We start from the raw sequence: 21,922 nt of genomic DNA, 5'->3' as shown, positions 1-21,922 counted from the left end.
CATTATTATGAGCCACCCTCCCCTCAGCAGCCACCACTGTTTAACAGAAACCCTACCAGAATTAGCATTTTTATGTCTTGTATTCCTACAGTTGCAGTCCCAACCCACCACCAGAAAGAAATCCTACTAGTGAACTCTGAACTACAGTTTAATATATTCAGCTCTTACCCTAAACCAGGGTTCTCCAACCTTGTTCCTGGAGAGCTACCGCCCTGTAGGTTTTCTCCAACCCCAATCTAGCGCACCTGATTCTAATAATTATCTGGTTGATAAGCTATACAGTGGCTTACGAAAGTATTCACCCACCTTGGCATTTCTCCAATTTTGTTTCCTTACAAACTGGAATTAAAATAGATTTTTGGGGGGGGTTTGTATCATTTGATTTACACAACATACCTACCACTATGAAGATGCTAAATATTTTTTATTGTGAAACAAACTTTGAAGCATAACTATTCGCTCCCCCAAAGTCAATGTCAGGATAGCGAATTAATGCTTTATAGATTTTATTTAAAAAAACACCTTTTGGTAGAGACACCGTTTGCAGCAATTACAGCTGCAAGTCTCTTGGAGTATGTCTCTATAAGCTTGGCACTTCTAGCCACTGGGATTTTTTCCCATTCTTCAAGGCAAAACTGCTCTAGCTCCTTCAAGTTGGATGGGTTCCGCTGGTGTACAACAATCTTTAAGTCATACCACAGATTCTCAATTGGATTGAAGTCTGGGCTTTGACTAGGCCATTCCAAGACATTTAAAATGTTCCCCTTAAACCACTGGAGTGTTGCTTTAGCAGTATGCTTAGGGTCATTGTCTCAAATCTCTGGAATTCTGAAACAGGTTTCCCTCAAGAATTTCCCTGTATTTAGCGTCATCCATCATTCCTTCAATTCTGACCAGTTTCCCAGTCCCTGCCGATGAAAAACACCCCCACAGCATGATGCTGCCACCACCATGCTTCACTGTTGGGATGGTGTTCTCGGGGTGATGAGAGGTGTTGGGTTTGCGCCAGACACAGCGTTTTCCTTGATGGCCAAAAAGCACAATTTTAGTCTTATCATGCCTTTTGGCGAACACCAAACATGTTTGCTTATTATTTTTTCTGGCCACTTCCGTAAAGCCCAGCTCTGTGGAGTGTACGGCTTAAAGTGGTCCTATGGACAGATACTCCAATCGCTGCTGTGGAGCTTTGCAGCTCCTTCAGGGTTATCTTTGGTCTCGTTGTTGCCTCTTTGATTAATGCCCTCCTTGCATGGTCCTTGAGTTTTGGTGGGTGGCTCTCTCTTGGCAGGTTTGTCGTGGTGTCATATTCTTTACATTTTTTAACAATGGACTTAAATTGTGCTCCGTGGGATGTTCAAAGTTTCAGATATTTTTTTATAACCCAACCCTGATCTAGTGCCGCTTAGTGGTGTTGCAGACTCTGAGGCCTTTCAGAATAGGTGTGTATATATACTGAGACAATGTGACAGATCATGTAACACTTAAATTAAGTCCACCTGTGTGCAATCTAACTAATTATGTGACTTCTGAAGGTAATTGGTTGCACCAGATCTTATTTAGGGGCTTCATAGCAAAGGGGTTGAATACATGCGCACGCACCACTTTTCCGTTTTTGATTTTGTATAATGTTTTGAAACACATTTTTTTAATTTCACTTCATCAATTTGGACTATTTTGTGTGTGTCCATTACATGAAATCCTAATAAAAATCCATTTAAATTACAGGTTGTAATGCAACAAAATAGGAAAAACGCTAAGGGGGTGAATACTTTTGCAAGGCACTAGATTAGGTTAGTTACAACTGGGGTTGGAGTGAAACTCTACTAAAGGGTAGGTCCCCAGGAACAGGGTTGGAGAGCACCCTCCTAAACCAACAGTAAAGGGCAAACAAGATCCAAGTCCCTCTACTGACCAGCAGGATCTGCTGCAGCCGGAGGGCCCGTTTGGAAATGCCTGAGGTGGGCACGTTGTAACACTTGGCGTTCTCAAACATCAGAGTAAGGTCAGAGTCCATCTGCTCCACGCTCTCGTACTCCCCATTCTTCATCTTCTCCCTGAGACAGGGACAAAGAAGTTCATCATTCACTGAATGGATGGGTTTTACATACATCCAAAATAGCACCAGGAGCTGGACAAAAACAAGGTCCATAGAGTTTTGCTGCTCGCAAAAAAGGAGATTTTTTTTTTGTTGCATTAGGAGCAGCAACACTGTGAGTGGACATTCTCTTTTTCATCATTGACTGACGTTAGCTACACGGACACCAACTCTCCATGTACAGTGCCTATAGGACGATGTACTGTAGTAGCCTATTCCTACCTGATCTGCTGCAGGGCGATGGGCTGTTTGATCTGCTGGTAGTAGTCAGGGTATTCTTTCCTGGAGGGCAGCTGGAGGAAGGGTTCAGAAAGGAGCGGTCCCTGGCTGTTCCTGCCCCCCCTCACAGCCTCGTACAGCTGGAACACTGGGTTACCCATGTCCATACTGGAGCTCAGGCACTCCGCCTCAGACTCACCCTCGTCATAATGCACAGAGCCTGGAACACATGATACACAGAGAAGTGCACACATTTACAAAATCACACATACTTAACCACACCGTAACAACATAAAGCTATGAAGAGGGCCTGGTCTCAAAGACTCAACAATTCTAATCTGATTAGTGTGTGTGCGCGTTTATTGTGTTGACAAACTCACCAGAGAGCAGGGCGTCCTCGTCATTCTCTGAACCGTACTGCAAAGCCAGGGTGATGGCAGAGAAACGGTCTCCCTGGGCTGACCTCCGGTTCTTGATGCGGACACTGGTCTTAGTGGGCTCAGCATGGTCTATCTCAGTCTTTCTCTGGATGAAGACCTTCTTGATGATGTTAGCATCCTTCACATCAAATAAGGAAGCGTTGAGATTCGTGTGCTTTCTATAACATCTACAAGTTGTAGACATGCAGGGAAATCTTGAGCACAACATAGCTCTACTGAAACTAGACTTTCCGCGCAACTACTCACAAGAACATAAGATACAAATAGGGAAATGCTGTATAAAATATATCCTATGCCATATAGGAGGATAAATATACCTTAAAAACCTGAGATCCTGGTTCATTGTATGTTTTTGCATTTTTCACCAGAAGGTCAACATCCTTAGCCATGCCGGTGACACTTTTGTAGTATCCAATCTGACAAAGATTCACAAAATATCATGGTTAGGTTACAGAGTTACATTTGAGTTATTTAGCAGACGCTCTTATCCAGAGCGACTGACAGTAGTGAGAGTATATATTTTCATACTGGTCCCCCATGGGAATCGAACCCACAACCCTGGTGCTGCAAGCGCCATGCTCTACGAACTGAGCTACACAGGACGCATATGACATCTTATATGATTACACAAAATAACGAATGATATCAGGTAGGCCTATATTCATGTGTTTATGTATTAATACGCTTAACCAATTAGATGTCAATCAATTCTACACAAATTACAATGCATCAGGTGAATAGGATACCTGTATTCTCTGAGTGATGGCTCTCAGATCAAGGGGCTCCTTGATAACAGCATAGTAGTCTGGGTAGTGCACTTTGGAAGGCAGCTTCTGGAAGAGCTCACTGATGACCCTTCCTGAGTGGTCCGTGTATGACACTACAGCATCTAGCAGCTGCTCCAAAACCTCCTTCAGGCAGCTCGGTGGGGTCTGTATATCAGCGCATACAGGAACAACCACAAGCTATGATCCCACGCACATCCAGTACTTATGGAACTTCAGTTGCAAGTGTTGCACGTCTACAGAGCTTGTCAACAATGAGTAAACTTAGCTTGTGGGTAGATGTTGTAGACACAGAAGACATGAGAATAAAAGGTATATGTAGTTGACTTAACATGATGTAGATTGTCCATGATAGATAGACATGCAAAGCAGGAAGGAGCTTAAAGATCTCACACTATTATAGGAGGTAAAAATGGATTTGTCCGATGATCTTTAATCTTTACCTCATCTTCAGTGAAGAGAGCAGGATTATCTAGGATGTCTTCACCATCGTCGTCATCTTCATCACCATCCCCTGGCTGAACAAACTCATTCCTGGTGTGGACATAGAGTTCCCACAGCCTGCAGGCCTTTTGGTACTCCACACCATCAGCCTGACAAGTCAGAGATAAAACAGGGTTTCCGTTAGCCGGTAATTGCTGGCTGTTGGCCAGTAAAAAAAACAAAAGGCCGATAAATAAAATTGTTGCCGGCTAAATTGACCCGGGAAGAAAAAAAACACCGGTAGGCAGGCTATCAGCACGTCACCCACCACTTTAGCTGGAGGCAGTATGCATTTTGAAAACATTGTTTGAAACCTGAATGTTTTACTTCATTTTATGAGGCATGTCCTACCTTGCTTGAAAATCCAAACAAAGAAATGGGCAGGCAAATTATTTTCTAAAAGACTTGTTTCAAGTTTGGAGAGGCATACAATTTATCCTACCACTTCTTCCAATCTGCGTGCCAGTTATGATTTTCATATGCGCATTTCCGTGGAAGTTTCATTTCAATAATAACGTTTTTGTTTCTCAAAATCATTATCACGTTATATCATAAAAACCTTATTTATAATGATAAAAATATAAAATTCGAAACTCAACTAATGCGAGAGCACTAGCATCTGCCATATGGACACATTTATACACTGTGATCATTGGTGGCTAAATAGCCTAAATGAGCACATGGAACTCAGGTGGCCAATGCATCTGGTGGCCTATAACTTATTGTCAACTAAGTAACATTACATAAAGCTGACAAATAAAACATACTAATGGAAATTCCAGTTCTTTCAAATCATATTCATCTCTCTACTCAGCCTGTCTGCCTCCCTTTCCTATCTGTCTTGACTGGAGCTATTATTGCTAGTGAAGTGCAACATGGAATCAAATCAACTGGATCCAGCCTGAAGTGGTTTCTAGCTAACTTGCAACATTGCATCTACCAGCCTATTACAGCCCTCAGACAGCTGTTTTTGCAAAAGGTATTTTATGACTTTTCCACTGAGGCATGGTGATTTTTTCAAATAGCCTAATAGTTCCTCACAATAGGCCTATCATTCGCAATGGATGTAAAAAAGTTAATAAAAAAATAAAACAGTTACCGTGTGGGACGAAGAAAAAAATGTACTGAGAGACTTGGTTTATTAATAGTGGATGTGGTAAGTTAAGAAAAGCAGGAAACATCCTCAAATGGGCACTATCCTACATTTGTGCACAGCTGGCCAGGTAGGCTACTTCTATGGGTGCTCCCTCAACATTAACAAGACAGAGAAACCAGACCCATGCTCATTGCTCACACGGAGCACTCCAAACAAAAGACAATGAGGGAAAAAAGGCTAAACTCATAAATGATAGTTATGAAATAAACCTAAACTTGTTTCTCACAAGTGTAGCAGGTTGTGAATTCTGCAAAACACATTTCCACCCCAAGAATGGGAATGGTAAATGACTGTAGGCCTAGTAATACAACCAAATGACGGGCATTAACGGTACATTTACTACTCATGACACATGTAATGGGGAATTGATAAAAATAAACAATTCCCACAACGAAACAGCAAAATAATTGTCAGGAGACAGCTGAGTGCATGCTGGAGAGCTGAGAGCATGCATTCTGGAGACAGATTTTTATTTATTTCACCTTTATTTAACCAGGTAGGCTAGTTGAGGCACAAGATGCGCCTATAGTCTATCTTTGCCACACCCCTCCCCTTCTTCTTGTCTCAATATTTTAAATCTTCACATATCTTAGATGCTTTTCACTGACAGCCGCCACCTGCACTGCCTATTAAAAACTTCCTCTTATGCAATTTCTCTCTTGTTCTATTGGTTTTCATATCAACTTTCTTTTGTTGTCCAGAAGCCAAAGGTACAATCCTAGTCATAATAGCAACCCGTCCTAGTTGTTGCATCTTTAGTGTCACCCTCTTTCTAAGGAGATTTTCATCTCTGTCATATACTGCTGGCATCAGGTGCACTGTTTAGAATTGTATTTAAGCAAACGTTTGAAAGTGACGTTTTATTGGCGGCTTCATTACAGGAGTTGAATGTTCTGTTGAGATGAATTACCACAATGTAAATGTTATTTCTGTCATTCTGAGCACCGGACGCCCTAATGGGTTGCGAACCCAATGCATGTGGGTCCGGTACATTTCTCAAAATGGCAAGTAAATGTAAATCTTCCCAGTCACGTTGTCCGGCACCACATTATCCTAACGGAAACCCTGATATAAAAGCATTAATAACCTGCTGTGTCTAAAGGATGTGTTTCCTGCTAGTCAAAGACTAACAATGTTTGTTATCACAAAGTGTAATAGCACAATCAAGTTTTCAATCAATTTTCATCTTAGACTTCAATCCACATAGTGTGTGTGTCACCTTATAGTAGGTCTTGGCGTTGTTGAACATGAGCTGGAAATCAGCAGTGAGCTGCTCCACATCTTGGTAGTCCTCTGACTTGAGCTTCTGCTGGATCTTGGTCATGTCTATAGGCTGGGACACCACCTCATAGTAGTCTGGCTGTTTCCTAAGGGAGGAAGAGGCAGAGATAAGTCACCTGGGGGCTTTTCCTCTAAATTTAGTCTATGGTCATTTGGCACCAAATATCAGAAAATGGGTTGCGAAAGGGAGGGACTACATGGACATGTCCAATGAGAAATGCTAGTTAAGTTTTTTGCTGCAAATTTTTGTTATGATCCTTACCTTCTCTTTGGTACCCTGATGAACAGCTCACAAAGCAGTCTTCCCTGGTCGTCCTTGTGGTCCCTAACAGTGTTGTACACCTCATGGCACACAGCAATCTGTTGAACACAAAACATGATATAATAATAAGTGTCAAAGCAGGTTACAGTAGACAATTCCGTGTTTGGGATACTTGGATTCACTGCATCACACAAATAAAACATGGCAAACCTGACCAAGAGTAAAACAAGGATGTTGATAAAGATAACCACAAGCTTTATCAATGGGATAATTAGGGTGGGTTCGTAAATTCCCTCTGGAGTGTCAGTCTGCACTCTCGAACAGCTTTGTTCGATTGTCCATTCGTAAATTCAGTGCATTTCGCTCATGGAGCGTTCAGAGCGCACACTGGATGCTCTGGCCGAGGAGCAGGGTTGATCCGAGCGTTCTGACCTCACAACGGTAGTCAAGAGCCCACGCTAACTAACTAAATCTGGCTAGCTTCTTCCAAACACAAATGAGAGAACACCTCACGCTTCACGACTTTACTCTCCCTAGCAGAGCTGGTTAGATAACATGTAAACAGTCTGTGCTGTTAGCAACAATTTGATTCAGTTTTTTTTGCCGACGTTTACTGATGTCTGTCAAATTCAATGGGGGTTGCCTTAATTTCTCAGAACAAGAATAGACTTTCAGAAGAAAGTTCTTTGTTTCTGGCCATTTTGAGCCTGTAATTGAACCCACAAATGCTGATGCTCCAGATACTCAACTAATCTAAAGAAGGACAGTTTAATTGCTTCTTTAATCAACACAACAGTTTTCATCTGTAAAAACATAACTCCAAAAGGGTTTTCTAATGATCAATTACCGTTTAAAATTATAAACTTGGATTAGCTAGCACAATGTGCCATTGGAACATAGGAGTGATGGTTGCTGAAAATGGGCCTCTGCACTCCTATATAGATATTCCATGAAAATCTGCCGTTTCCAGTTGCAATAGTCATTTACAACATTAACCATGTCTACATTGTATTTCAGATCAATTTGAAGTTATTTTAAAATGGACCAAAAATGTGCTTTTCTTTCAAAAACAAGGACATTTCTAAGTGAACCCAAACTTTTGAACGGTAGTGTATATATTTTGTAGTTCATTTTATGTTATTATCACATTAATGTGTCACATCAGTTTGCAAACAATGCAAAAGATTATAATTGAGTTAAGAAATCCGCTTACAAACATGGTCTCTTTTTTGCTTTCTTGAGTAAGGCATCTCCAAAATACATGCATTTCAGCCTAGCTCACTGCTTTCTGTGGTGGTGGGGCAGCCAGCGGAAAAAACAGAGTGTAGGGGTTGGTAATGTTCTCTGGTTGCGCCGTAATTGGCTCAGTGTTCTGTCACTCATGGGGACACTACGTCACCGCAATATTCAAGCCCCTTGGGTGCTGCCATAGATTGACATTAGAAGTGCGCATCCAAGAAGGCTCAAGGCCACTGATAAATATCTACCATAGCTTTGATTGGACTGATCATGTCAACATCATACTTTCAAAATCTTAGCTAGCAAGTTAGACAAGCAGTCATCATTAATTAATCAAGTCGACAATCTACTGGCAAATCCTTTTCAATCCTTGTCATATGAAGAGAAATTATAGATACAACGTATCGGTGCTCATCTGACATTGGACATGAACATTACACAACAAGTTGGAAAACCCAAATTCAGCAATGAGTGGTTTGGAAGGAATCAGTGGCTAACTGCAAGCGGTGCAAAGCAATCACTGGTCTGCTATTCAGTGGAGTGGATTTGCAGTCTAAGTCTGGGTTTACCAGTCTCTTTTCCAAGCTTAAACGGACAAACATTCACATATAACACCATGGGCCAGAAAAGGTTGAATACAATGGCCATGGTGTCAATCCAGCATGACTTCTGCCATGGACAAAACAACTGGAAAATCTCAGACTTCAGTGAGTTCAAGACAACTGGGAACTCTGAAAAGAATCTAGCTCCAACTGGGAAAATACGTTTTGAGCGGTCCTAGTTGAGAACTTGGGCCTCTTTCTAGAGCTCCGACCTGAAGATCACTGACGTTTCGACCAACTAGAGTTCCCAGTTGTCTTGAAAGCACCATCAATTCAGAGAATGTCACACTTTGATGACAAAATTTGCCCACAAGAATGGCCTCCTCTTCAAGTGAGCACAGAACAACAAAGATTATTCCAAAAATGTATCGTATGCTGCTGCATAATGAGGGAGATATGTATACTGTAGCTAAGAAAGTAATACTAAGTGTGTGTTGTGTAGTAAGCTGATAGTAGCTCGTGTGCCTCACCCTAATTAATTTGGTCCCTTTCCCCCTTTTAACTTAGCCTACTGTTGTGACTTGGTGGTGCACATTTATTTTTTTATTTTACCTTTATTTAACTAGGCAAGTCAGTTAAGAACAAATTCTTATTTTCAATGACGGCCTAGGAACAGTGGGTTAACTGCCTGTTCAGGGGCAGAACGACAGATTTGTACCTTGTCAGCTTGGGGATTTGAACTTGCAACCTTTCGGTTACTAGTCCAACGCTCTAACCACTAGGCTACCCTGCCGCCTGTAGCCTATTGCCTGTTTTAGAGAAATGTAATCACTGAATATTGTAAGAGCTTTCATTGTCTGCTTATATGCTCCCGTTATGTATCCTACAGTTCTAACTTTGTGTACAGGGAGAATACTGTAAGAACGGCCCATGTTCTGAATTCTGTCACTGTACATTTCAAAAGGGCTGAAAAAAATTGTCATCGTAGCGTGCTCAAATAATGTCTTCATCGAAATTACGCATGGCCTCTTTTCCGCTCGTCGTTCCCTTATGCCATTTGTACATCTCAATTGTCAGTAGAATCCACATTTTTTTAAGCAAGTCAGCCATGTTTTTTTTTAAGACAGGAAATGAGGCTGAATGAACTGTTTTGCTGCCAGACAAGGCTCCGCTGATAGCTAGGTGTAGAGATGGTAAGGATTCACTCCATGGTGCTGAAAAGAAAGCTCTGAAGTTGGAACAGCTTTATTTATGCCCTAAAAGTTTGTGGGCACCGTTATAGTGCAATTAATGCATTGTTTAGTGGCTTTGCTGGCATGCATAAAAATAAATGGGGGGGAGTTTGCCCCACCAACATTTACATGCTAAAATCGCCACTGCCACTACTATATCATTGTGTTTACTTGATAGCTACCTACACAAATAACTAGCTAGAACAACGTGTTAATAAGATTTTAAAAATAAAGATAAGAAATTCAACTCACAGGATCTACCGTAGGGACATTAGAGGGTCTTCTCCTCTTTCGCCCGCTTCCAGGAGTGGAGGAGGAGGCATCGTCAAAGTCCCCTCCGCTCACACTACTACTGGATGGAGAGGTGGCCCTTCTCCTTTTCGAACTCATTGGTATAACTGATGGTACCTTCAAAACAACACACACAAATACCGTTAGCTTGCTGGCTAAGTAGCCATCCAATTTTTATAATATTATAAACACTGACTAGACCTGTAACGTTACAGAATTAAGTATTTTATTATAATTCGTTTATTTAACTAGGCAAGTCAATTAAGAAAATATTATGATTTACAATGACGGCCTACAAAGAGACAGAGTCCCGCGGGGACCAGGGCTGGGATAAAAATAAAATGTACTGTACACTAGTAGGACAAAACACACACCACGACAAGTCAGACACCACTAGCTACATAAAGAGAGACCTAAAACGACAACACAGCATGGCAGCAAAACAACACCACCGTAGCAACATAACACGGTAGCAACACAAACATTGAGCGAGATTAACGATGAAAAGCATTTAAACACGTCCGTGTTAACTTTATCTGGCTACCGGTAACGTTAGTTAGTTAGTTAGTTAGTTAGTTAGTTATCAAACATGGGAAAATGGGATCTTCGACGTAGAATATTGGCTAGTTTATCTCGCTATCTAGCTAACAATCTGCCGATAAATACAGTTAGCAGTAACGTTGTTAGCTAGCTAGATGACTAAGTAACTTACAAAGGCGAGCGCCTAAAATTGTAACGTTCGCTAAACCGTAAAAACTAGAACTAGCTTGCTAACACGCTAGTTGTAATGTTACTTTGATAAACAAATTTAAAGCAAAATGCAAACCCGGCTTACCTGAATTGTAGTATATTTCCCTGAGCAAAATTGTTTCGTTAAAAAGTCAATTCATTCGAAACGTTAGCTAGTCAAGCTCCTCCCCCGTAGCAGTATATTGCCGGATGTGACCCTATAAAGCTGCGATCCATTTGGAAAAAGTGGAGGCGGCTCGGACTTGAAACAGTATCAAATGCATGAAGCGAGACTGGTGGTGGTTGTTGAAAGAGCGCGCTTGTTTGAAATGGAAAAGCGTCGTGATAGCTTTTGATAAAGAAGAACATCAATATGAAGCAGCTGCTTTATAAGTGGGATGCACTGTTGAGCGCAACATCCCGAGGGGTTCGTGCTGATTGTTCGTAGATTGTGACAGCCGGCTAAATGGCGTCCCTTGAGAAGGCAAGAACCCGATGTATGTCAGGACAAGTGCAGTATTAGCATAAGGGCACATATACTTGGAATATGGAGGGAGAAAGAGGCAGATGAGATCTAAGAGCGAGGGAGGAAGAGGGTGAGCTTGAGTCTGTTAAAAATGGCGGGAAAGGGTGAGATGGTTTGTTCAAGAAGAATGGTAGAAAGGGTAAGCAGAGTGAACTAAAGACAGGAGGTGAAATGGAAGTGAATGAGGGCGAAGTATCGGAGGTGGTAGGTGTGAAGTTCTCGGAGCCCAAGGCTTGCACCAAGGGTTAGGATAAAGATGAGCCTGTGACAGTAGGAGTGACTTTTTTGGAAAAAGTGGACCCTTGCCTTTTGGCTGATCCATTTGTGGTTTCAGGGTGGGTGAAAACAGAGTTGGGTGCTGTGGAATCGGTGAAGTTAACCAGAAGTGGTCTTGTTTGTGTTTCTGCTGGTCAGAGGGAGAAGGTGCTCTGCGTAAAACTAATAGGGGCAAGAAATGTGAATCGTTTTGCTCTCAAGAAAAGGGTTCCATTGAAAGGAGTGATTACTGGGGTAGTAGTAAATGTAAAAATTGACCAACTGAAGGGGAAGATTCCTGGTGTTTGTGAGGCTTGTCGTTTGGACACAGACAGGGTGGCGTGAGTGGTGAAACCGAGTCGTTGTCTGTTCTTATGAGTTTAGATGTTGAGTCTTTGCCCGACAAAGTGATGTTAGAATAAATACGTTTACTGTATGAGCTTTTGTGCCGAATACATTACGTTGTTATAGGTGTCAAGCTTATGGGCATGTGGCAACAGTGTGTAGGGGGAAGGTTCCTAGGTGTGCGGAAGTGCATGAGACAAAGGAATGTGTAGCATTGGGGAAAGTCGTGGTATGTTAATTGTAGAGGTGCCCATAGGGCTGGGGATCAAAAATGTTCCGTGCAAGAGAGGCAGGTTGAGGTTCCAGGGTTAGAGTAGTGCAGAGGTTTTCAAATGCTGAGGCAGTGAAGAAAGTAGAGGAAGATGGGTCAAGGGGGAGGGATCCTGAGAGGAGTGGTGTGAGTAGGAGATCAAATTAGATTTTTAGCGTGTATAGCAATGGTTATCAACTGTACTGCAGGGATGGAACATAAGTTGCAGAAAATGTAGGTTGTGGTGGCAGCTGCAGAGGGGTATTTGCGTGTGCGAGATTTGACATCAGAAGAGTTACAGTGTGTGTTAAGTGGTGGTCTCATCCTTTCAGGTTGTTGGCATGAGGTAGGACTAAATAGATTGAAATTGTGGAGTAGGTTGTTATTTTTTATTATTTGATTTATTATTACATTTTTTGTGAGTGCTGTGTTAGATGGTAGGATATTTGTTTATTTATTTCAAGAAAAGTATAAGGGAGTTGTACTCCAGTCTAGTAGGTGGCGGTAATGCAACATTTATTGGATGCCAACCGCCATTACACCTCATCGAAGAAGAAGGCGGCGTTGGACTTACAAATCAAATATCTGTAAAATATCCCTGTTGTGGTGGCATAGTGTTTCTATCTTACGGTGAATGGTGGTGCTTGGGAAACATGGCGGAAGTGGATGATGAGTTCGAATCAAGCAGCGTGTCAAGAAAAGTTGAAGACGAATGTTCACAATGGAAAACAGTAGTATCGAAAACTATAGAAAGTAAATTGTCTAAAATTGGAGAAAAATAAGAAAGTCTGACTCCTGTTTTTTGATAAAGAACAAATAGCTACGCATGTAAAGTGTTGGTCCCATGTTTCATGAGATGAAATGTGCAGTTTTGTCACACAACACAATGCCACAATTGTCTCAAGTTGAGGGTGCATGCAATTGGCATTCTGACTGCAGTAATGTCCACCATAGCTGTTGCTAATTGAATGCTAATTTCTCTACCATAAGCCGCCTCAGCATAATTTTCTTGACAGTATGTCCAACCGGCCTCACAACCACAGACCACGTGTAACCACGTTAGCCCAGGACCTCCACATCCGGCTTCTTCACCTGCGGGATCGGCTGACACCAGCCACCCAGACAGGATGAAACTGTGGGTTTGCACAACCGAAAAATGTCTGCACAAACTGTCAAAAATCGTCTCAGGGAAGCTCATCTGCGTGCTCGCTTTCCTCACCAGGGTCTTGACCTGACTGCAGTTCTGCGTTGTAACTGACTTCAGTGGGCAAATGCTCACCTTCAATGGACACTGGCACACTGGAGAAGTGTGCTCTTCACAGATGAATCCCTACTGTACTAGGCAGATGGCGTGTATGACATTGTGTGGGCGAGTGGTTTGCTGATGTCAACGTTGTGAACCCCATGGTGGTGGTAGGGTTATCGTATGGGTAGGCATAAGCTACGGACAATGAACACAATTTCATTTTATCTATGGAATTTTTATTGCACAGAGATACTGTGGACGAGTTCCTGAGGCCCATTGTTGTGCCATTCATCCACTGCCATCACCTTATGTTTCAGTATGATAATGCACCATGTCTCATGTCTCAAGGATCTGTACACAATTCCTGATAGCTGAAAATGTCCCAGTTCTTCCTTGGCCTGCATACACATCAGACATGTCACCCATTGAGCACGTTTGGGATGCTCTGTTGCATCTGTTGGTCAGATACTGACTGGATATCTGTATTCCCAGTCATGTGAAATCCATAGATTAGGGCAGTGTTTCCCAACCCTGGTCCTTGAGTACCCCCAACAGTACACATTTTTGTTGTAACCCTTGACAAACATGCCTCATTCAACTCATTGAAGGCTTGATGAGTTGAATAAGGTGTGCGTGTCCAGGGTTACAATAAAACTGTGTACTGTTGGGGGTACTCGAGGACCAGGGTTGGGAAACTGGATTAGGGCCTAATTTATTTATTTAAATTGATTAATTTCCTTATATGAACTGTAACTCAGTTAAATCTGTTGCTGCAGGATTATTTTCCTGGTGTAGCAAATTGGCTCAAATTACATCTGTAGAGTTCTCAGAATCTAAATGAATTTGTTTTAACATTCTGAAATTAAATCTCATGCAATTATGATTGTATTTCATTCATTGGAATGGAATTGTGTGGAATCTGGTATTGCACCCTCAATAATAATTTATAATAACAGCATCATGGTGTGTGTTAGGCTATTAGCATTAAGAAATAGGCTACAATGCTTTCCAGTAGGGTTGCAAAGAGAGGGCACATTACTGGAAACTTTCTAAGTTTACCAGGAAACTACTAGAATTTTGGTAGCTTTCAAGTTCTGTGGGGAATTTTACAAGATGATATCTAGTGGCCTTTTGGGGTACTTCCGATTATCACAGGGGTCTGTAATTACTATGGCCTTCTGTGTGGCCTTATCACATGTAAGATAAGATGATAAAAAAAAAATAAGAATGACAAATCTGTAAAAACATTATCTTAAAAATAAACAATCAACTTAGTGAATGCCATTGGTTTTTAATATGAGGGTTTGATCATTAAATATCCTTTATATATATATTATTAGGGTTTCATTATGAAATATCCTTTATAAATATTTTTTACACATTTTTTTCTACTATGTCAATATGTCTTTGTTGTAAATGTTTTGGTGCCAAACTGGTGGCAGTTGTGAAAAAATTATGTCATTGCTGTTGATTAGATTAGCTTTTTAGCTTAGTTAGGATATTTTCTTTTGAACCATATGGTATATCTACTAGAAACTCATGGACACGGATATAAAAAGTAATACTAGCCTATATTTCAGGCCTGCTATATATTAATTATAAAATAAATGTTATTCAAGTGTAAATTACCAAAGTTACCATAGATACCTGTTAATTATGAAATGACAGAAGATTCCGCTACCTTTGGTAAATTACCGGTGTGGAAAAGTGTGTGTGTAGCTGAAAACAAGTAAAAATGAAACAAAAAGGTTTGTGGTGTGCCTTCACTCTGTTTTCCTCCTCCCCGGGCCTGCTGTTTCAACATAGCACCAATAACCTGTCTGTATCCCTACCTGTCTGCCTGTCTTATGCTTTTATCACACTCTTTACCCTTTGTAGAGTGTGAAACTACACAATCTATTGCGGGAACATGCACAGTGTTATTACAATACATTATTTCGATACAATGTAAAAAAAATAATAATAATAATAATAATAATCTGTATTTTCTCACACTCTACCCCAGCCAGGTGCAAACTGGGGGAGGGACACAACAAATAAATAGCTTTGCATGTGTGGCTTCTTACCACAATCAATCAGTATGGTCAAAATAATCTCTGCTCAGAGGGCCTTAGAAATAATATTTGCAGAGAGAGAAGCTGGTGTGGTAGGACCATCTTCCACTTTGGAAGATGAAGAATATTCTGTCAATTCTGAGTCCGACAGTGAGTTGGAAGAAGAGGATGAGATTGACCCTCAGCCAGACCAAGGACCAGCCCGTCAGCAGCCAGCCCCAGGAACATCCCGTCAGCAACCAGCTCATCAGCAGCCTGAAGGAGGAGAAATATGGATGTCAAAAAATTGTGAAATTGAATGGTCTTATTGCCCAAGGAATGAGCCACCCCGCATGGCTGTCAGTGTGATAAGAATGATACCAGGGCCGACGCTGATGGCGGTTACTCATGTGCAGGACATAGTCTTCTTTTGAACTGTTCATCCCAGACACCATCCAGAAAATCATTCTGGACTGCACTAATTTGGAGGAAAGGTGTGTTTTTGGAGAGAGATGGAAGGAGATGGCCCAAACTCATTTACATGCATACTTTGGGGTTCTTATCTTGCTGGTGTTTTCAGATCCAATGGGGAATCCAGAGAATCCCTGTGGGATGCAGAAACTGGCAGATAACTTTTCCGTGCAACAACGTCTCTGGAAAACTTCCACATTCTTTCCAGGATTATCCTCTTCAATAACCGAGACACCAGACCAGCTCGGCGGCAGAGAGACAAGCTAGCTGCAATCAGGTCAGTGGGTGGACCGTCTTCCCTGTTTTACAACCCTGGGGCCAACATTACTGTTGATGAGCAGCTTATGCCATTTAGGGGCTGCTGCCCCTTCAGGCAGTATATGGCGTCTAAACCCGCAAAATATTGAATCAAGATATGGGCTGCTTGTGATGCTGCTTCATCATATGTGTGGAACTTGCAAGTGGATACAGGGAAGCCAGATAGGAGCCCCATAGAAGATCCAAGGGATGCGGTTTGTTCTGGACGTGACAGAGGGACTACGTGGCCACAACATCACATGCGATAACTTTTTTACTTTGCAGAAGTTGGGACAGAAGCTCCTCAACAGGAAGCTGGCGATGGTAGGAACAGTACAAAAAAACAAGCCAGAGCTCCAACCTCAGCTGTTGAATACACGGAACAGGCCTATCAATTCCTCTAAGTTTATGTTCACGTCCCCAGTGTCCTATGTGCCAAAGAAAGGCAAAAATCTGGTACTCATGAGTACGCTGCATAGGGATGGGAACATTTTTGGCCAGGAACATCAAAAAACAAATCATAATGGATTACAATGCCACAAAAGGAGGGGTGGACAATTTAGACAAGCTGGTGACTGGCTACAGCTGCAAACGAAGAACCCTACGCTGGCCACTTGTGATATTCTTCAACATCTTGGACATCTCGCCCTACAACGTGTTTGTCATCTGGATGGCGTTGAACCCAGATTTTAACAGAAGGAAGCTCCAGAGGTGACGGCTCTTTCTCGAAGAGCTGGGCAAGGCATTGGTAGGACCTAAAATCCAGAGGAGGCAATATATCCCAAGGACCCCAGCTTCTGCAGCCATCTTAAGGAGGATTCAGGAGGAGGATGCTGGTGCCCCATCTGCCCATCCATCTGACCCACAGAACCAACAACTCTGGAAGTGTGAGGGATGTTGTTGCATGTGTGTGTGTGTCTGACTCTCATACCTTGGCCTGCTGTAACTTAATATGTGAGTGAGATGTTAGTAAAATTCCTGAACTAAGTGTTTTCATCATTCTAGATTGCAGCCTGTAGCAACAAGAAAAAGCACTGTGATGTGTGTGGGCCCAAGGACAGGAAGACACAGTGCACATGCATCAAGTCTAAGAAATACATTTGCAACACACACACAGTAAAACTCTGTCCCTCATGTGGTGTGTAGACCGGCCTTAATGTGTGTTCAATGGGGCTCATTTATCGTTTCCATAAAATACTGTATGTACAATGTGTCCTTCCAATTTGTTCAGTTCAAAGCAATAGACATCAGTAGTGATGAAAACCTTGTTTCATTTATATTTGTTCAATATAAACATGATTTATTCCACCCATGTCTTAATTTTTATTTATATAAAAAAAAAACGAATAGTGATTTTATTGATAAATGTGATCTGTATGCTGTATCCATGTATGCTGTCTATATTGCTTGTAATTGATATAAGTCAACATATAAGTATTACGTATTTTTACGTAAATTGTTCTGGTTGTATCGTTTTAAAAACCCAATAATGCTGTGGGTCCATCAGACCCGCGAACATTGGATGCATAACAAAAACATGTACACCAGACAATGGTTAAGTAAGGCCAGTAGGCTACTTTTTAGCTGTGGTTGATTTAGGGCTGTTTGATTTCCTGAGCTGTGAAGCCAATACCCTTCTTTGACGTCAGGCGCGAGACCAGCAGCCTCAACTGATATAGCGCTGCGCATAGAGCCAAACAGCCCATTAAGAGGGAGAAGGGATTCTTGAGCTTTGCGCAGTCAGGTAAGATTTGCATTGAATTTGGACGCAAAAGAAAACATAGGCTAACCACATTTTACACATAGCGGGGTTTTTTTTGTCCCCGGGTAGGCTATAATGTCGCAGTAGACTATTATATAGCCTGTCTATCCAACTGGCGCATGTTCGATTTTGCATAGGCAATGTCTTCTACGTACTCCCTTAGCTTACAATTCATATCCATCTATGACTATAGCCGTTTTATACTCTCGCTGGACTATAGCCTACCCTTGAACATTCAGAATGTTTATGTACACCCATACACCTTGTATTTTGATTCCAACAATCGCCTATTGATGCGCACTATACTTGTAGGCTACCTGGGTTTGACAGATTAGTCTATATGATAATATATTACATTGGTTAAACCGTCTGCTATTGTAGGCCTACCGTTGTCATTGATAGCCTAATCGTGTCTATGAAAACCTGCCAGTTTCTCACATAATTGACAGTGAAGTAAGTACTTGGCTGCGTTTACACAGGCAGTCCAATTCTGATCTTTGTTTCACTAATTTACATCAGATCTTTCATATCAGGTATTTTTCAGAGCTTTTTACATTAGATCTTTTCACGTCAGATTTTCTTCACAGCTGATCAGATTGGTCAAAAGACCAATTAGTGAAAAAAGGGCAGAATTGGTCTGCCTGTGTAAATGCAGCCCTATTCTATTATTTTCTATATCATATCTATTTTTTCTTACATTTCAAGTCTTGTCATAGCCTGTTGGAAATCGAATAAAGCTAGAAGAACTGAGGCTATGGAACAAGATATCGCATATTTCCTGTGTTATTGGTGATATTCTGCTGTAGCCTATGGCTTTCCTTACTCTTTGAGAGATGCAATACTATACTACTATTCATGTATAAAGCAATAATGTCCAGGACTGCCACACTTTTCCATGAGACTACGGCACTGTGCTACACACTAGGACTTTGCCAACAGGGTAATGGTCATCATCAGTTCTCGATAGGTTGGCATGAAAGACAGTTGTAGAGAGGTTGCAGGTGTACCACAGATGTTAGGGTCCAGAAAAATCTCCCTAAACAAGTATGTTTGACTGTTGCCTTATTCAACTTCTTTTCACCTCATTACAACCTACAGACAAAGAATGTGAAATGAATAAAATTGTACTGCTAAATCTCCTAGTTAAACACTTCACTAAATGAAACATCCATCCTAATTATGGTGGATGGGACTACTTGAGCCTACTGCCTGCCAATGTCTCCTGCACTTAAAAAAAAATGATTTCATCCATCAGATTCCAGTGTTGACTCGTGGATGTTGAACAATATTATCTGAAGGTAAGTAAAATTGTTGAAATTGTTGCATGTTGTGTTTTATATTTTTGTTCAGTGCATATACGGCACATTCAAAATATTCAGACCCATTGACTGTTACATTACAGCCTTATTCTAAAATGTATGAACATTTTTTTTCTTCTCATCAATCTACACACAATACCCCATAATGACAAAGCAAAAACAGTTGATATTTTTTTTTTTGCGAAGGTATGAAAAATAAAATACATATCTCATGTACATAAGTATTCAGACCCTTTATCAGTACTTTGTTGAAGCACCTTTGGCAGCGATTACAGCCTCGAGTGTTCTTGGGTATGACACTACAAGCTTGACACACCTGTATTTGGGGAGTTTCTCCCATTCTTCTCTGCAGATCCTCTCAAGCTCTGTCAGGGTGGATGGGGAGCTTCGCTGCACAGCTATTTTCAGGTTTCTCCAGAGATGAGATCGGGTTCAAGTGTGGGCTCTGGCTGGGCCACTCAAGGACATTCAGAGACTTGTCCCGAAGCCCCTCCTGCTTTGTCTTGGCTGTGTGCTTAGGGTCGTTTGCCCCAGTCTGAGGTCCTTGACGCTCTGGAGCAGGTTTTCATCAAGGATCTCTATACTTTTCTCCGTTCATCTTTCCCTCGATTCTGACTAGTCTCCCAGTCCCTGCCGCTGACAAACACCCCCACAGCATGATGCTGCCACCACCATGCTTCACCGTAGGGATGGTGCCAGGTTTCCTACAGACGTGACGCTTGGCATTCAGGTTTCATCAGACCAGAGAATCTTGTTTCTCATGGTCTGAGTCCTTCAGGTGCCATTTAGCAAACTCCAAGCTGGCTGTCATGTGCCTTTTACTGAGGAGTGGCTTCTGTCAGTTTCTCCCATCTCCACAGAGGAGCTCTGTCAGAGTGACCATCAGGTTCTTGGTCACCTACCCGACCAAGGCCCTTCTCCCCTGATTGCTCAGTTTGGCCAGCTCTAGGAAGAGTCTTGGTGGTTCCAAACTTGAAAAATGATGGAGGCCGCTTTGTTCTTGGGGACCTTCATTCCTGCAGAAATGTTTGCTACCCATCCCAAGATCTGTGCCTCGACACAATCCTGTCATGGAGCTCTGCGGCTAATTCCTTCGACCTCATGGCTTGGTTTTCTTGTTTTTTTTGGCTTGCTCTAACGTGCACTGTCAACTGTGGGACTTTATTTAGACAGCTGTGCGCCTTTCCAAATCATGTACAACCAATTGAACTTACCACAGGTGGACTCCCATCAAGTTGTAGAAACATCTCATCTCAATCAATGTAAACAGGATGCACCTGAGCTCAATTTCGAGTCTCATAGCAAAGGTTCTGAATACTTATATAAATAAGGTATTTCTGTTTTTAATTCCTGGTATATTTGCTAAAATGTCTAAAAATCTGTTTCACATTGTCATTATGGGGTATTGTACATAGATTGAGGAGGACCATCTTTTTATTTAATCAATTTTAGAATAAGGCTGTAATGTAACAAAATGTGGAAAAAGGGAAGGGGTGTGAATACTTTCCGAATGCACTTATATATATTATTTCTACCGGTCCAAAGTTTTAGAACACCTACTTATACAAGTTTTTTTTTTTTTTTTTTACTATTTTCTACATTGTAGAATAATAGTGAAGACATCAACAACTATGAAATAACACATATGGAATCATGTAGTAACCAAAAAAGTGTTAAACAATATACACACACACTACATGACAAAGTATGTGAACGCCTGCTCATCGAATATCTCATTCCAAAATCATGGACAATAAAAATGGAGTTGGTCCCACTGCTATAATAGGTTCCACTCTTCTGGGAAGGCTTTCCACCAGATGTTGGAACATTGCTGCAGGAACTTGCTTCTATTAGTGCATTAGTGAGTTTGTGCCCTGATGTTTAGGCCTGGCTCGCATTCGGTATTCCAATTCATCCCAAAGGTGTTTGATGGGGTTGAGGTCAGGGCTCTGTGCAGGCCAGTCAAGATATTCCACACCTATCTCGACAAACCATTTCTGTTTGGACCTCGCTTTGTGCATGGGGGCATTGTCATGCTGAAACAGGTAAGGGCCTTCCCCAAACTGTTGCCACAAAGTTGGGACCACATAATTTTCTAGAATATCATTGTATGCTGTAGCGTTAATATTTCCCTTCACTGGAATAAGGGGCCTCGTCTAAACCATGAAAACACCCTCAAACATTATTCCTCCTCCACCAAACTTTACAGTTTGGACTATGCGTTGGGGCAGGTAGCGTTCTCCTGGCATCCGCCAAATCCAGATTCATCCATCGGACTGCCAGATGGTGAAACATGATTCATCACTCCACAGAACACGTTTCCACTGCTCCAGAGTCCAATGGTGGCGAGCTTTACACCACTCCAGCCGACACTTGGCAATGTGCATGGTGATCTTAAGCTTGTGTGCGGCTGCTTGGCCATGGAAACCCATTTCTTGAAACCCCCTGACAAACAGTTCTAATGCTGACGTTGCTCCCAGAGGCAGTTTGGAACTCTATATTTTTGCAACCTAGGACATACGATTTTGACTATCTATTTATGAAATGGGTAGGACCGCGGGCTGCCAGTTGCCCATCCCTAATATATATATACTGAATAAAAATATGTTCCTTTGCAGCATAAGAGTATTTCTCAAAAATGTTGTGCACAAATTTGTTTACATC

At 41.7% G+C, this 21,922-nt stretch overlaps 2 protein-coding genes across 5 annotated transcripts in view; one reads left to right on the top strand and one right to left on the bottom strand.

Annotated features, from left to right (window-relative positions):
* LOC129843751 (protein polybromo-1-like) overlaps positions 1-10,985 on the bottom strand; it is a 33,318-nt gene extending 22,333 nt beyond the window's left edge. For 2 of the 4 annotated variants that reach the window (XM_055912336.1, XM_055912346.1), the window contains exons 1-10: positions 10,861-10,985; positions 9,987-10,142; positions 6,722-6,819; positions 6,398-6,545; positions 3,983-4,132; positions 3,501-3,686; positions 3,072-3,170; positions 2,695-2,872; positions 2,318-2,534; positions 1,913-2,054 (exon numbers count right to left, since the gene is read on the bottom strand). In XM_055912336.1, coding sequence (XP_055768311.1) covers positions 1,913-2,054; positions 2,318-2,534; positions 2,695-2,872; positions 3,072-3,170; positions 3,501-3,686; positions 3,983-4,132; positions 6,398-6,545; positions 6,722-6,819; positions 9,987-10,124 — 1,356 coding nt within the window. In that variant the 5' untranslated portion in view covers positions 10,125-10,142; positions 10,861-10,985. The remainder of the gene's footprint in view (positions 1-1,912; positions 2,055-2,317; positions 2,535-2,694; positions 2,873-3,071; positions 3,171-3,500; positions 3,687-3,982; positions 4,133-6,397; positions 6,546-6,721; positions 6,820-9,986; positions 10,143-10,860) is intronic. The other 2 variants (XM_055912356.1, XM_055912363.1) reach the window with 2 other exon arrangements.
* Positions 10,986-17,734: 6,749 nt separating this feature from the next.
* Positions 17,735-21,922, top strand: part of camk1a (calcium/calmodulin-dependent protein kinase Ia) — a 57,942-nt gene continuing 53,754 nt past the window's right edge. The window contains exons 1-2 of the mRNA XM_055912314.1: positions 17,735-17,921; positions 19,195-19,237. The gene's annotated coding sequence lies outside the window, so the exon portion shown is untranslated. The remainder of the gene's footprint in view (positions 17,922-19,194; positions 19,238-21,922) is intronic.

This window comes from Salvelinus fontinalis, chromosome 3, assembly GCF_029448725.1.
Source record: "Salvelinus fontinalis isolate EN_2023a chromosome 3, ASM2944872v1, whole genome shotgun sequence".
Lineage (NCBI taxonomy): Eukaryota > Metazoa > Chordata > Actinopteri > Salmoniformes > Salmonidae > Salvelinus > Salvelinus fontinalis.
This window is presented reverse-complemented; position numbering and strand designations above follow the sequence as displayed.